This window comes from Ylistrum balloti, unplaced genomic scaffold, assembly GCF_031769215.1.
Source record: "Ylistrum balloti isolate Yb309-2 unplaced genomic scaffold, AGI_CSIRO_Ybal_v1 Utg369646, whole genome shotgun sequence".
NCBI lineage: Eukaryota > Metazoa > Mollusca > Bivalvia > Pectinida > Pectinidae > Ylistrum > Ylistrum balloti.
The window spans coordinates 1,926,577-1,942,298 of NW_026781904.1; the positions used below are offsets into that span (position 1 = coordinate 1,926,577).

The 15,722-nt window shown below is 36.5% G+C and overlaps 2 protein-coding genes across 2 annotated transcripts; one reads left to right on the forward strand and one right to left on the reverse strand.

Annotated features, from left to right (window-relative positions):
• Positions 1-1,673: 1,673 nt before the first annotated feature.
• LOC132555294 (dynein axonemal heavy chain 6-like) lies at positions 1,674-5,405 on the reverse strand. The gene is made up of 3 exons (XM_060219653.1): positions 5,289-5,405; positions 3,418-3,594; positions 1,674-1,742 (listed from the first exon to the last, which is right to left on the reverse strand). The coding sequence occupies exons 1-3, from the start codon at positions 5,403-5,405 to the stop codon at positions 1,674-1,676; spliced, it is 363 nt and encodes a 120-aa protein (XP_060075636.1).
• Positions 5,406-11,980: 6,575 nt separating this feature from the next.
• LOC132555305 (uncharacterized) lies at positions 11,981-12,640 on the forward strand. Its single transcript, XM_060219664.1, has one exon. The coding sequence runs from the start codon at positions 11,981-11,983 to the stop codon at positions 12,638-12,640; it is 660 nt and encodes a 219-aa protein (XP_060075647.1).
• Positions 12,641-15,722: the final 3,082 nt, after the last annotated feature.

The following is a 15,722-nucleotide window of genomic DNA, read 5'->3' on the forward strand; positions in this document are numbered from 1 at the left end:
TACGAATATTCTAACAGCGATACAGTGGTATAAGGACTGTTGATGGCAATGTTAAGTCTAAGGTTTCACAATGAATCGCGAGGAAATGAATAAATACAGTTGATATTCATGTACATGTAGGTATGACAACAAGAAATGTTTACCACAGGTCAAACTAACAGGGGAAAATACCTCGGAGTTATTGGATTTAACCGCATTGTCAAAATTCAGTTAATATGTTATTGTTTGTTATGTTTTATACCTCTTTCCATTTTCTACCATATTACGGATTATTTCCATGACCTATATCTATCACACAATTGACCAGTTGTATCGTGTCGTAGAGTTTTGGTTGATTTTTTCCCATCCCTGTATGGTCAAATACTAATACATTAAGTCCAGTTAATTCTGGAATAATAACAGCACACAATTATCGATGGAATTCAATTTAATGCATAAATCTGCTGTATGAAATGTGGTTTTGCTTTAACATACAATACATACGTGACTAGACAATACAATATAGTACGGTTACTTGAGTTTATGTTTTACATTTTTACTGTAAAAATTAGTTATATATTCACGTACATTTCATCGTATACTGTAAAAATCATTAATTTCAGTGGAGGTTTATTTTCATCGATATCATAAGTGCTCTTAATTCACATACTGTTAGTGCAAGTAGATTTACTGACCTGTATTAATCTATGATAGCAAATGTCCAAATAAAGCACGCGAAAACTGAATCCCATGGAAATAAATGATTTAACACTAATAGTAGCGCCGAAAACCTTTAACAGTAGATAATATGATAACATGTCAGCAAGTTTTACTCTCAATTTCAACCCCCCCCCTCCCCCCGCAAAAAAAGAAAAAAAAAGAAAAAAAAAACTAAAACCGGAACACTTCTATCGGGTATAATAGACCTAAAAACGTTACACAAAATAATTTTTGATTTGTTAAAATCCATTTCAAAGCTTTCAACACTTCCCTAGACTGGTGTCTTTTTAGTCGTAAGCATATTTCGATCACAAAATTCTAACTTTGATACAACAAAAAATAATCCAAGTTGCACTAATTGAACCAAAGAAACCGATGCCCCTCTCAAGTAGAACACACTATGGAATTAGACAGTCTGTATTGACAGCAATTTCCAAAAGTTAATGCACATGTTAAATGAGAAACACCTTTTTAAATGTTTACACTACAGAGGGCTTGAAAAGGGATATAGCTAAGATGTTTATAAACCAAACATTTACATGTCTCAAAATTACAAATTATGGATTATTAGAATGTTTGACAGGTCCAAAACAATAATAAATATGCATATTATATATATATAAGATAAATATTGCTAAAAATAAATATTAAAATGAATAAATGTAGAAAAGAATTACCCTGCGTTTTCACATATTCCAAAAAGCGGATATCGACGCAACGCTTAATGTAATAACGGCGCTAATGTAATAATAGTTACATTAAGCGTTGCGACCGTTACGTTTAATGTAATAAACTTATCTTTATTGCATTAAGAGTTGCAATTGTAACGCTTAGAGTAATACAAAATAAATTATTACACTAAGCGTTATGGTTGTATCAGATATTCCTAAGGTGAATTACACAGCTGTATCAGTTTCTTTATTTTGTGACACAGGTTTCTGAACGTATCGATAATAGAAACACATCAGAATTGATCAGCTTGAGTTTCCAGGCTTACTTAGATCTCCTGCACCAGAGCCGGCCTTAGATAGTACGTCATTTACCTGAAATATATATAAAATGACCTACACATTAAAAAATACAATGTAGAATTAAAAAATAGAAAGGTTTGGCATGGAACTGACTTATTATTGTTAAATTTCTACATCAGTCCCCATAGCCCCACTGTTCCTAAAACAGCACCCACAGAACACTCACTATATGCTAATTGCCCTGCTTATACCACTGGAGACACTACACCTTGAGTTCAACCCACGTGTTGTAACCACAACAGGTATCCATGATGTGACGAAGGTGTTTAAGGGATATTCCACACAAGTTGTGATTTCATAAGATTTTTTGAAAAAAAATAATGTAAAAACTCATCTACATACATTCTTATGGAAATCGCACTCCTCAATATACCATTTAAACAAACGTGATATTTAATTTGCAGAAATTCTGTATAGATCTAGCAAGATCGATTTACAAACGTTCACTCGACCATGATGCGTCTTGACAGGTTTGCGTTGAATAAGCTGAATAGAATGGAATATTTATGTGATTTATAAAATCAAGAGAAAATCAGCTTAAAAAATTTGTAATCCCATCAGAAATGTTAATGAACAAATACAAAATAAAATCTATATGATCCAGTGACCTTTCAGTTCCGGATTTCCCTATGCCCGATACTTAGACGGTTTGGCTGGGAGTATTCCCACCATTTTCGCCTGTCCAAACTGACCACAACAGATGTATTTTGACGCTAACAACAATTTTAAGAGTCATTAGAATGAGTTATTAAAAAGTATAGAACAGCATGAAGTTTTGCAACTTGGACGGATTATCTCTTTAAAAGAACAGACATTTACTCAAGAACTTGAGATGAATGTGGCAGTTACTATCTCAATATATATCTTATGTTTTTAAACAAATTATTATCATTGTTAAATTGTGTCACGGATTATCTTCAGACTCCTTTAGTTTGCTAAGACTTCGGGAAGAAATTATATAACCAACTTTGCTGTAATCTGATGCAGCATTAAACATTTCAAATAGGCAAAATACTTTTAAACTTCGACTGATCAGAGGTTAAGGAGTAAAGTGACAGGAACACTTCAACATTTGGATAAAAAAGATAGATAAACAAAATCACAAACAAAATACTAATATGTCAACGGAATCTTAATCCAGTCTCTGATTCGATGAAACTAGGGCAATCTATGAACAAAGAAAAAAGATTTACATGGAGACTTCAAGGAGAATAAGACCATGTGTTCCAGAAGAGTAAGCGTCTTCTGTTTCATATATGACAACCACCATGAAAATCTGGTTTGATCAAAGTAATTAACGTCACGTTCCTGTATGAGAACAACGTATTATAAAATGGAATCTACAGACAACAAAATAAATTAAGAAGTTATTACACACTGATGATTTTGTTTGTTTGCGTTGGTTTAAATCATCGCGGTTTCACCCAACAGAAGAGAGAGAGACACGCAGATACATGGACGGACTTAGTATTGTGCTAACTTCAGTTTCAACACGACTTTGATGACAAATCCGTATGTTGATATACACGTATATATTATGTAGATATATATTCTGATATGATATATGTGTTGTTTGGAATGCTATTATATTGAAACTGGTTTAATGTTAAAATTTACGATTTGACTGTGTACAAAATCTTCTCTCACAAACTAGTTTCGATTTGGGAAACAACACTAATATACGTACCCAGCGAAAAAAGGACGTTGTAGCAGCACTGACAGAGCGGACTTTGTCTTCTGTGAAACCGTCAATATACCCACGTGCCTTGACAACTAGCTCCGGAGGAATGACACTAACATCGACTTCTTCCAATCTTTTTAATGATGAAGGGTCAGCAAGGAATCTTTTAACATATCTGAAATCCTACAATAACAAAAATAATATCAGTTATTATAGCTCAGTTTATAACAGACCGTGAAAGCTCAGTTGATAAAAGACCGCGATAGCTCAGTCAATAGGGGCCGCGATAGCTCGGTTAATAGGAGACCGCGATAGCTTAGTCAATAGGGGCCGCGATAGCTCAGTCAATAGGAGACGGCGATAGCTCAATCAATATGGGACCGCGATAGCTCAGTCAATAAGAGGACCGCGATAACTCTGACAATAAGAGGACCGCGTTAACTCAGTCAATAGGAGACCGCGATAGCTTAGTCAATAGGAGACCGCGATAGCTCAGTCAATATTGGATCGCGATAACTCAGTCAATAGGTGACCGCGATAACTCATTCAATAGGAGACCGCGATAGCTCAGTCAATAGGAGACCGCGATAACTGAGTCAATAGGAGACCGCGATAACTCAGTCAATAGGAGACCGCGATAGCTCAGTCAATATTGGATCGCGATAACTCAGTCAATAGGTGACCGCGATAACTCAGTCAATAGGAGACCGCGATAGCTCAGTCAATAGGAGACCGCGATAGCTCAGTCAATATAGACAGTTGTGCCTTGTAACCTCCGCTGAAGATCCAGAATGTTATATTCCACTCTCTCTACTTGTGGTTGTTTGCGGACTATGATATGATGTCAAGAAACTTCGCCCTTATTGCTTTTCGATGGACCTTCCGTTTTGTGTTTCCTTTTTGAGATAGCCACCAGCTGTCTAAATGAGATTCTGTATGATCCTGGTTGTTCACGTCACGATAAACCCGTTAAATGATAGAAATCAGAGGAGAATTCGGGGTAATTCTTGTCGGCTTCTACAAAATGTATGATCAGTTCCCGACCCAGTATAAACCAATGAAATATCGGATTCATATTATAGAACAGAGACAATAAGACAATCATCTGGTTTTATCGAAGAAATTAAATATATGTCTAACATTTTTTTTCAACAGTTCTGGTGGCTGCATCACCGAACAACATATGAGAGGCCCATAACAATCTATTCAATGCAATTAAAGTAAAAATGTTCTGTCCAAGAACACAACTACGACAGCACAGATGGCACTGTTAAGTCTAAGGTTACACAATGAATCGCGAGGAAAAAGATAGATACAGTTGATATTCATGTACACGTAGGTACGACAACAAGAAATGTTTACCACAGGTCAAACTAACAGGAAAAATCGAATCATTTTTCGCTAGACAGGAGAAAACAATATTTATGGTTTTATAAACATGTATATGAGGGATATCATGGTTTCAAATTGCGTTAAATGTTGCAGAATTGATTATACAAAGGATGGTTACCCAGCTCAACCTCTCTATCACAACTTACACCTACCCTCCAAACCCTACTTCTCCTCTCCCATCCCACCCCTCCCACACATCCACCCCTCCCACACACTCACCCCTCACCGATCCACTCCATAACACCCATCTCTCACCATCCCACCCGAACGGTCTGTTTCTCAACTGCGTGGACATATGATTTCGTGAATTAAGAACAAAAATAAATAATTGAAGGATATCATAACTGAAGACAAAGACTGAAGCTTTTCTCTGCAAAACAGACATAATCTTTATGACCCCTATTTTGACATGTTTATACAACACATACCACTTAATATTTCTATCGAGTTAGATGTTTATTCTATATATGTAATATCATCTATACCTCTACATTCTCTTCCTGAAGAAGTGTCATCGTTGCACTTAGAACATCTTTGACGAGTTGCGGAGGATTTGCTAAACTTTTGATCTCTGTCAAGTCACCCTTTTTAACAGCAGTCATGATCAACACTGATTGAGTGTAGTATTTAAGAACACACTGTTACACTGCTCACCGAGTTGGTCCGTCTTTGTCGGGGCGAAGGTTTATATATACACAGTCTATATTGGGAACACCTACTAATGGTAGTGTGTGGAAAGGACCAGAAATAGGCTAGTGTGATTGCCAGCGTACCCTGGATACACCCAAATAACACATACCGGTATTTGACCCCGTATTGGGGTGAACTCTTTCGCTAGATAATGTCAGCCAATCGATAGACAGAATGTATGACACTTATGAAGATCTAATTCTGCTACGTCAATTGGTATTCACGATAGAAAACACCCTAGGGATTCTCGTTGAGAAATCACCTTGTGGCAAACAGTGGAAATTCCGCGAAGAAGCAAGCCTGCTTATGATAATCGTGTAATGTAGTTAAATCCTAAATATGATTGTTATTAAAATGCTACTTATAATACTTTATCTACTAAATACCACTATTGTTTGTATCAATTGTAAAGAACAGTAGTATAATCTTAATCACGAATTATTAATTCGAGGTAGTCACGAGACACTTCTGTTTAAGTTCAAGGATACATTACCAAACATGTTATACTATGTTAGACTTTAACGATTTTTTCCTATGTCTTTGCTATATTGAATATAGCGATGCTTTGATTTTAATTAAATTGATATAAGTGAGTCATCAACTGAATTGTGTCAATGGCCACGATTAATTTGTAAGATTTTGAAGTTTTTGGTACAGATATTTGTTGTTTAAGCACCATATCTATATAAAATAAAATACGACACTGATAACTCCCGTTTCCTTAAATGATACATAGAGGCCAAACATAATCGGAGGGGGGGTGGGGGGTGGCAATAATTGGTCTTGCTTGCTTATTGGTTATATTTATGCGTTATTAAGATGTTAGAAAAAACACCCAGACCTATCGAAAACAACACGTTTAGTTTCAATCATTTACACAACAGTGGTCAGTGGTGTAGCAATTGTTTTTTAGGAGTGAGTGCTTTCAAAAGAGGGTACTGGGGCGAAGCCTGAAGATGTCGGATTTTAAGCTAATCAGAAATATCTTTTCTATTCACACCAACACATTTTATTCAACGAAAATGACAAAATTCAGTAACAATTTTTGTTAACAATAATCGCTGTTTCCAGTGTAAGCTTAGCATACTTTGCCTTGTCGTGTAATGTCATATCTCTTTAACACTGACATACATTCAAACCTAAAACAACAATATATTCATGCGCAAGCAATAACTCACCGCTTTGATTAAATCAAGCAAAATATAAAATGCAAATAATTGAAAATGGCTGCACTTGGTTTCCCACGCCGTACATTTTCTATTCTAATAAATTATACTTTTGCTAATAAGACCATATTCCGCGTTCCTTACAAACCAGTTATACAGCTTGTCTCACATTTCTTACTTAGCGAGTATCCAGCCTTAGGTCTACTGTAACAATTGATTGATTGTTGATATAAATTTCCGCTCTCGTGAATGTAATTCTGTAATTACCTCGATGTTTCCCTATGAATACATTATATCTCTTTAAATACTTGACCCATTTCTGCCAATAAAGTTTTCATATCAATACAAGGCGACAGAATTGTGCTAGGTCGCTTTTGTGTTTGCGGTTGAAACGATTGGATCCGTTCAACCTGAAAGAAAAACGCCGGGTACAGACCGGGACCGAGGCTGGACTGCGGAATATTTAGTCATGCAGATTGAGGGGTCCAAACGTACCTGTTCGAATCTAACTTGCTGAATCTAATCAATTTTCATAATTTTACCATAAAGTATGATCAGTGCACTTAAATATTCCCGGATACATTTTGCGATTAAGTGTGAGTGGAATGGATTCTCTCTTAATTTCAGTTCATTATTTTATTGCTTGACAGGAAATTACGGTACAGTGTATTTTAAAACGTTGCATATATCGGGTAAAAGATCCAGTACATATGCTTCGTGTATAGTGGTCCAACCGGATTACGTGAAAGCGCCCCCAAGTGTGTATAATGCGCCGTTCAGTATACCTCGGGAATACCCGTCTGAATATATGCGTCTCCCGCAGCATGGAAATCCCGTTCTAAAAACACCCATACCTGTACCGTTGAATTCCCTGTTTATAGTGTCGTCTGGTCGTGTGTGGTAGAAACACTCATGGTTGTTATCGTTGTAACATTTCTGGTCCCACTTGTATAAAACATCTCAACTTGAGATTTCCTCAAGTCAAGATTTTCCTCAGCTGATATCTCCTTGAAAACATCTGGTATGAAAATTCCTCAAGGAATTTCAGGACATCCTAGCCGAGGACTTCCTCCTGTTCCTTGAGAAAATTTTATACAAGCCGTTTTTGAGGAGATATCAGCAGAGGAAAATTTCGAATTGAGGAAGTCTTAAGTTGAGATGTTTTATACAAGTGGGGCCAGTAGGCCTATTTCCGTCGTAACAACCGATTGTTATTGAACATAGAAGCAAACCAAAAGGACATGAAAAGCTTATAATGCAAACATGTCTATTTATATATTTTATTAACAAATTCAAACAAAATTCTCCAGTTCCAGTCGGTAATTTGTGAATTTACACGATAACGCTAAAATGTATTCGTCAGCGTTTTTTAAACTACGCTGTGGGACGATATTACAAAATTAGTTGCCAGTGAGTATGTGTGTTGATTTAAATCTATATTTGTCAATACATCATGCTGACGAACGGTAAACGAATTTAGTATAGAACATTTGTTTGCAGTATCGTATACATGTATACCTTTGACTGTTGACAACTTGTCATTGCCTTCTTCCACAATTTATACAATGTATCAAGCCAAATAAATTATCTGATATTTGAAATTTATTTAATTATGGAGTTGCTGCATATCCCGTATGCAAAAACTTGGGGACCAAATGAAAAACTAGTCTATGTTGCCAATGTTTATTTCTTACTGTTTGTTTCTATATATTTTTTATGGACTAGGGACCTGGTTTGTGGGGACTATACTGGCCCAACTTACCAGACCTCTGGGCCATTTTAATTTATAACCATTAGTGCTTTCATAACTTAAATATGCTGTATCTTTATGTACATTTTAATCAATGGAAATCCCGTAATTAATATCTCGAGTTACTACTCTGTGCATGTTTTATGTCCATACACGTATGTTTCACATTTTGTTTTTTTTCCTTTTATATTGATATGTTTTGTCGTAATAATAGCTCCTCTGAGCTAATGTTGACTTTGTTTATCATATACGACACAAAATAAAGCGTATTGTATTGTTGTATTGTATAGTCTGGTCCTTTGATGTACATCAAATGAATCTCAAAGTCGCATACCGATATGTTTCAATTGTCTTGATGTTGGGTGTCGCTCTTCGTAATTTTTAAAATAATTACTTCCCTTGTACCTTAAATAATGCCATGACATGTTCCAGGGGTGCTGAGAGCCAAATTGATCGTAACCCTTGTAATATCGAGGATGCAAAGGAGTGCAACAGACCAAATTTTGTCCCTTCAATGTCTCCTTTGTAGATGACACGGAAGAAAACCCATCTGGACCCTCTGATGTCTCCTTATCCGGAGACGTCAGAAAACCATCTCCAATCTGCAAAAATAGGTCCACAGTCAGTTACGTCTTCTTTAATGAGACACAGGGCGCTAATTGTTTCCCAATTTCCAGTTGCAAGTTACAGGGTTAGCAGCTACATCATGTATGGATACTTTCATGAAGTACCTGTATAGTCGTTTCCAAAATTATCAGCTGATAAATCTACTTCTTAAATATAGGTGCATTATGCAAAAAGATTTTGTTAATCAGTGGATGGAATAACCAAAAGGATTTAGCCTTTAACGCAAGTTTGGTAGAGGTCTGGTGTCAGATTATAACAAAACAGAAGTCTGGTGTCAGATTATAACATAAGGCAGACGTCTGGTGTCAGATTATAACATTTGACAGGTCTGGTGTCAGATTATAACATAAGGCAGACGTCTGGTGTCAGATTATAACATTTGACAGGTCAGGTGTCAGATTATAACATAGACAAGTCTGGTGTCAGATTGTAATATAAGACAGGTATGGTATCAGATTGTAACATAGACAGTTCAGGTGTCAGATTATAACATAGACAGGTCTGGAGTCAGATTATAACATTTGACAGGCCTGGTGTCAGATTACAATATAAAACAGAAGTCTGGTGTCAGATTATAACAAAACAGAAGTCTGGTGTCAGATTATAACATAAGACAGGTCAGGTGTCAGATTATAACAAAACAGAAGTCTGGTGTCAGATTATAACATAAGACAGGTCAGGTCAGATTGTAACATATGCCAGGCCTGATGTCAGATTATAACATAGACAGGTCTGGTGTTAGATTATAACATAGACAGGTCTGGTGTTAGATTATAACATAGACAGGTCTGGTGTCAGATTATAACATAGACAGGTCTGGTGTTAGATTATAACATAGACAGGTCTGGTGTTAGATTATAACATATGCCAGGCCTGATGTCAGATTATAACATAGACAGGTCTGGTGTCAGATTATAACATAGACAGGTCTGGTGTCAGATTATAACATATGACAAGTCTGGTGTCAGATTATAACAAAACAGAAGCCTGGTGTCAGATTATACATATGACAGGTCTGGTGTCAGATTATAACAAAACAGAAGCCTGGTGTCAGATAATACATATAGTAGGTCTGGTGTCATTTTACACTTTGACAGATGTCTGGTGATGGATTATAACATAGATAGGTATGGTGTCAGATTATAACATAGACAGGTCTGGTGTCAGATTATAACATAGACAGGTCTGGTGTCAGATTATAACATTTGACAGGTCAGGTGTCAGATTATAACATAGACAGGTCTGGTGTTAGATTATAACATAGACAGGTATGGTGTCAGATTATAACATAGACAGACCTTGTGTCAGATTATAACATAGACAGGTTAGGTGTCAGATTATAACATAGACAGGTCTGGTGTCAGATTATAACATAGACAGGTTAGGTGTCAGATTATAACATAGACAGGTCTGGTGTCAGATTATAACATTTGACAGGTCAGGTGTCAGATTATAACATATGACAGGTCAGGTGTCAGATTATAACATATGACAGGTCTGGTGTCAGATTATAACAAAACAGAAGTCTGGTATCAGATTATAACAAAACAGAAGTCTGGTGTCAGATTATAACATAAGACAGGTCAGGTGTCAGATTGTAACATATGCCAGGCCTGATGTCAGATTATAACATAGACAGCTCAGGTGTCAGATTATAACATAGACAGGTCTGGTGTTAGATAACATAGACAGGTTTGTGTCAGATTATAACATAGACAGGTCTGGTGTCAGATTATACATATAGCAGGTCTGGTGTCAGATTATACATATAGCAGGTCTGGTGTCATTTTACACTTTGACAGATGTCTGGTGATGGATCATAATAGATAGGTATGGTGTCAGATTATAACATAGATAGGTATGGTGTCAGATTATAACATAGACAGATGTCTGGTGTCAGATTATAACATATGACAGGTCTGGTGTTTTACACTTTGACAGATGTCTGGTGATATAACATATATAGGTATGGTGTCAGATTGTAACATAGACAGGTCAGGTGTCAGATTATAACATAGACAGGTCTGGTGTCAGATAATACATATAGCAGGTCTGGTGTCATTTTACACTTTGACAGATGTCAGGTGACGAATTATAACATAGATAGGTATGGTGTCAGATTATAACATAGACAGACCTTGTGTCAGATTATAACATAGACAGACCTTGTGTCAGATTATAACATTTGACAGGTCTAGTGTCAGATTATAATATAGACTGGTCTGGTTTGACATATGACATATGACAGGTTTGGTGTCAGTTTATAACATATGACAGGTCTGGTGTCAGTTTATAACATATGACAGGTCTGATGTCAGTTTATAACATATGACAGGTTTTAGTGTCAGATTATAACATAGACAGGTGTGGTGTCAGTTTATAACAGAAGACAAATGTCTGGTGTCAGATTTTTATTCCATACCATCTATTACAGACATTCAGCAAGCTTTCTTTAACAAGAGTGAATACATGTAAATAATGTTGTGAATTAAGACAACTGAATGAATTAAGAAGGCTGGAGACCAGTCCATGGTCTATTACAGTAGACCTAAGGCTGGAGACCAGTCTATGGTCTATTACAGTAGACCTAAGGCTGGAGGCCAGTCCATGGTCTGTTACAGTAGACCTGAGGCTGGAGACCAGTCCATGGTCTATTACAGTAGATCTGAGGCTGGACACCAGTCCATGGTCTGTTACAGTAGACCTAAGGCTGGAGACCAGTCCATGGTCTATTACCTAAGGCTGGAGACCAGTCCATGGTCTATTACAGTAAACCTAAGGCTGGAGACCAGTCCATGGTCTATTACAGTAGACCTGAGGCTGGAGACCAGTCCATGGTCTATTACAGTAGACCTAAGGCTGGAGACCAGTCCATGGACTATTACAGTAGACCTAAGGCTGGAGACCAGTCCATGGTCTATTACCTAAGGCTGGAGACCAGTCCATGGTCTATTACAGTAGACCTAAGGCTGGAGACCAGTCCATGGTCTATTACAGTAGACCTGAGGCTGGAGACCAGTCCATGGTCTATTACAGTAGACCTGAGGCTGGAGACCAGTCCATGGCCTATTACAGTAGACCTGAGGCTGGAGACCAGTCCATGGTCTATTACAGTAGACCTGAGGCTGGAGACCAGTCCATGGTCTGTTACAGTAGACCTGAGGCTGGAGACCAGTCCATGGTCTGTTACAGTAGACCTGAGGCTGGAGACCAGTCCATGGTCTGTTACAGTAGACCTGAGGCTGGAGACCAGTCAATGGTCTATTACAGTAGACCCAAGGCTGGAGACCAGTCCATGGTCTATTACAGTAGACCCAAGGCTGAAGACCAGTCCATGGCCTATTACAGTAGACCTAAGGCTGGAGACCAGTCCATGGCCTATTACAGTAGACCTGAGGCTGGAGACCAGTCCATGGCCTATTACAGTAGACCTAAGGCTGGAGACCAGTCCATGGCCTATTACAGTAGACCTAAGGCTGGAGACCAGTCCATAGTCTATTACAGTAGACCTAAGGCTGGGGACCAGTCCATGGTCTGTTACAGTAGACCGAAGACTGGAGACCAGTCTATTACAATAGACCTAAGGCTGGAGACCAGTCCATAGTCTATTACAGTAGACCGAAGACTGGAGTCCATGGTCTATTACAGTAGACCTAAGACTGGAGACCAGTCCATGGTCTATTAAAGTAGACCAATGGTTGGAGACCAGACCATGGTCTATTACAGTAGACCTAAGACTGGAGACCAGTCCATGGTCTATTAAAGGAGACCTAAGTTTCAAGACCAGTCTATGGTCTGTTACGGTAGACCTAAGAATCGGTAGAGTTAACAGATGATCTCAGCATCCCTTGACACTGTAACCTGTAGGACAAACATTTGTGTCAGTACCAGTTAATACTAAGGATGTACAATGTATTAGTAAAACGAAAGTATAGTTACTGTAATAGTAGGTTTTCTGCATTTGTAAATTATAATCCTGTGATGTTAGAGATCTGGTCCTATATTTGATCATAGAATGCCTTCTTTCTTCATGGACACTTTAACAACATGTGGCATAATAATATTGATAGTTTGTTATATGACATTTTTATAATCATTGTCTACTCTGGTGATTAGTGGAGCCACATAATACTCGGGTGTTGAAATATTACTCTTTTTGTTTCCATACAATTCATATATGTTACATTTAGCCCCGAAACCTGATTGTCGATTAATTTCTACAGCACATCTTTAAATACTGCCACTTTAAGTTTTGATAAAAATATTTCTAAAACCTAAAAATGAGTAACATATAGTAGTATATAATTTTTTACTTAAAGACATGTGACTTTTGAAAAATTGAATAGATATATGATAAGCTGAAGATACTGGTGTAATAGTAGAAATTAAATGGCAAACTGCTTGTCATCCCTTAAGTATCCAAGCATGGATACGCGATCCCCTAAGTTTTATTTTCAGATTCAAACTTCCACAATTGTCATCAAGGATCAAAAGTAAGGATGTCAATGAATATTCATAAATTTGTTCAGTAGGACAGTACTGAAATAGGAAAATGATGTTGGATATTTGTTTCCACAATTTAATATATTGACGTTCGGAATATTGCTAAAATTAATCTGTTCACTGCCGAAGAATTGTCCAATTTTCATTCTGAAGTGAATTTTACGAGCTAAACTATTCAGGCATTACTAGTGTTCAAAGTTTTACACCTGTACAATCCATCATGACATCAATTATTCTATCAGTGGAGGGCCTAAAGTCATCCCTATCCAGGTAAGTTTTGGTAATTAAAGTATAATAGTTAAAACATCTTATACATTTATATTATTTGTAACAAAATCACATTTTCCTTTGATGTAAAAAGTTTTAAATAATATTTTTTTGTGTAAATAATATGTAAAACAGACAGGAAATCTTATATTTAGAATTCTATACTTTGCCATTTGTATATTGTGCACAGGTACAAAAAAAAATGAGATTTTATGTAATTTGTTCGACAATTCCCTCCGAATCTATCCCAAGAAATCATCGTCCACTTTGGGATATTTAGATATAAGTTACAAATAGGATACAACATGGCCTGATGGATCACAACCTTCAATTTAGTAAATGTGGTTGTTTCCACCGGGATTTGCCATGAATTCCCTACCCACAATCCACGTTATATATGGACTGTGAGTCGGGAATTTGTGCACAATCCCTGTGGTTGTTTCTACATTACTGTCCAAATCAAACGAATACTACAGATAAAAAATTGGAGAACAAATCCCAAATTCAAAGTGAAACAATAGAAAAATGTGAGTCTCATCATCTTGAGCTTGAACAATTCAGCAACTTCACAAAGATGCATACATGATCATTACACTCGCCATCAACCACTCAAAGCACCAAAGGTCAAGGTTGTCACCTTAATAAGGTCACAACCTATAACACAAGGCAATACTTTAACAATCAGAAATAACAGGGACAAGTGTACAAATCTCAGTAAGGTGTTAGCAGGACATCACTTCACAATACAGCCTCCCTTCAGAGGGGAAACCCCGGATAAAAATTGGGCTATTTATAGTACGATATGGCCTACCATTGAAATGTAGGCTATTTGGTCGATACATATTCTCTATTCATTTAACCATAAGTATGAGGAAATGTGAGGAAGTATAAAACGTGAAAACATATGTAAAATGTGTAATATCTACTGGTTCGATTTGGCTTGAAACAAAAACTTACAAATTTTTTTTTTTTGATGTATAAATGTAATATTTTCTTTAAAAAGTCTCTGCTCTACATATTTTATTCATAACAGATTTAGAATCTGATTTCAATAAACAATTGATTTTCGCACTAACCAAAAAAGCACCAACAACGACTACAGTCAGTGCTCAAGGTATCACATCCAACAGCGCCTACATACAAATGCATAGAAGTGCTTACTAATCACAACTTGTACTGATTTATCACAACGCAAAGCACCACAAAGTTACAGCACAGTTACTGTAAATTACAGCACTGGTCCCTGTACAATCTTAAGTAAAATCATCACAATATGACAAGAGCATTATTACATCATACAGCACGGTTCACAGTAATTACAGATAGGCCCTGTCAAATTTTCAATATAATTGTCAAAATATTTTACTAATCCTCAGTATTGTTTAAAATCTGAACGATGACATCACAGGACAATTTCTTGATTATTATTATTATTATTATTCATTAAATAAGATGTAACAGTGGATACCATGGTAACCTACTGTTTATCACTGCTCCTAGAGGTGTTCTTCAAGGTGTACTCCTAATCCAGCTTTATTTTATTTTTTATTCTAAGACATAATTAACGCTTAAGTTTTGTGATAAAATAGAAATGCATATACCATAGTAATATTCCTAGATATTAATTATAGAATTAATATCTAATTATAGAATATCAAAACCACCTAAATCACACGAAGAATTCACGAATGATAACGAATGATCAACATGTAAATTTCAAAGTGAATATGACGATAACAAAACATATGCAAATTTGAGAAAATTGAACAGATCTAACAGAGAGGACTTACTGAAGTGTCTGTAGATAGACCTACAAAGGGATACATAATATAATACAATCTGATACATAAATCACAACCTCGTTTAACATACAGTAATTAATACAAAAAAAGTTATAAATTCTAAATTATTGTTGA

Bases quoted from the DNA above. Each gene is read 5' to 3' on its own strand.
- LOC132555305 (XM_060219664.1), top strand. From the start codon at position 11,981: ATGGTCTATTACAGTAGACCTAAGGCTGGAGACCAGTCCATGGTCTAT.
- LOC132555294 (XM_060219653.1), bottom strand. From the start codon at position 5,405: ATGACTGCTGTTAAAAAGGGTGACTTGACAGAGATCAAAAGTTTAGCA. The intron at 3,595-5,288 runs GTATAGATGATA...TTGTTATTGTAG, and splicing joins TTCAGGAAGAGAATGTAGAG to GATTTCAGATATGTTAAAAG. The intron at 1,743-3,417 runs GTACGTATATTA...TATATATTTCAG, and splicing joins CAACGTCCTTTTTTCGCTGG to GTAAATGACGTACTATCTAA.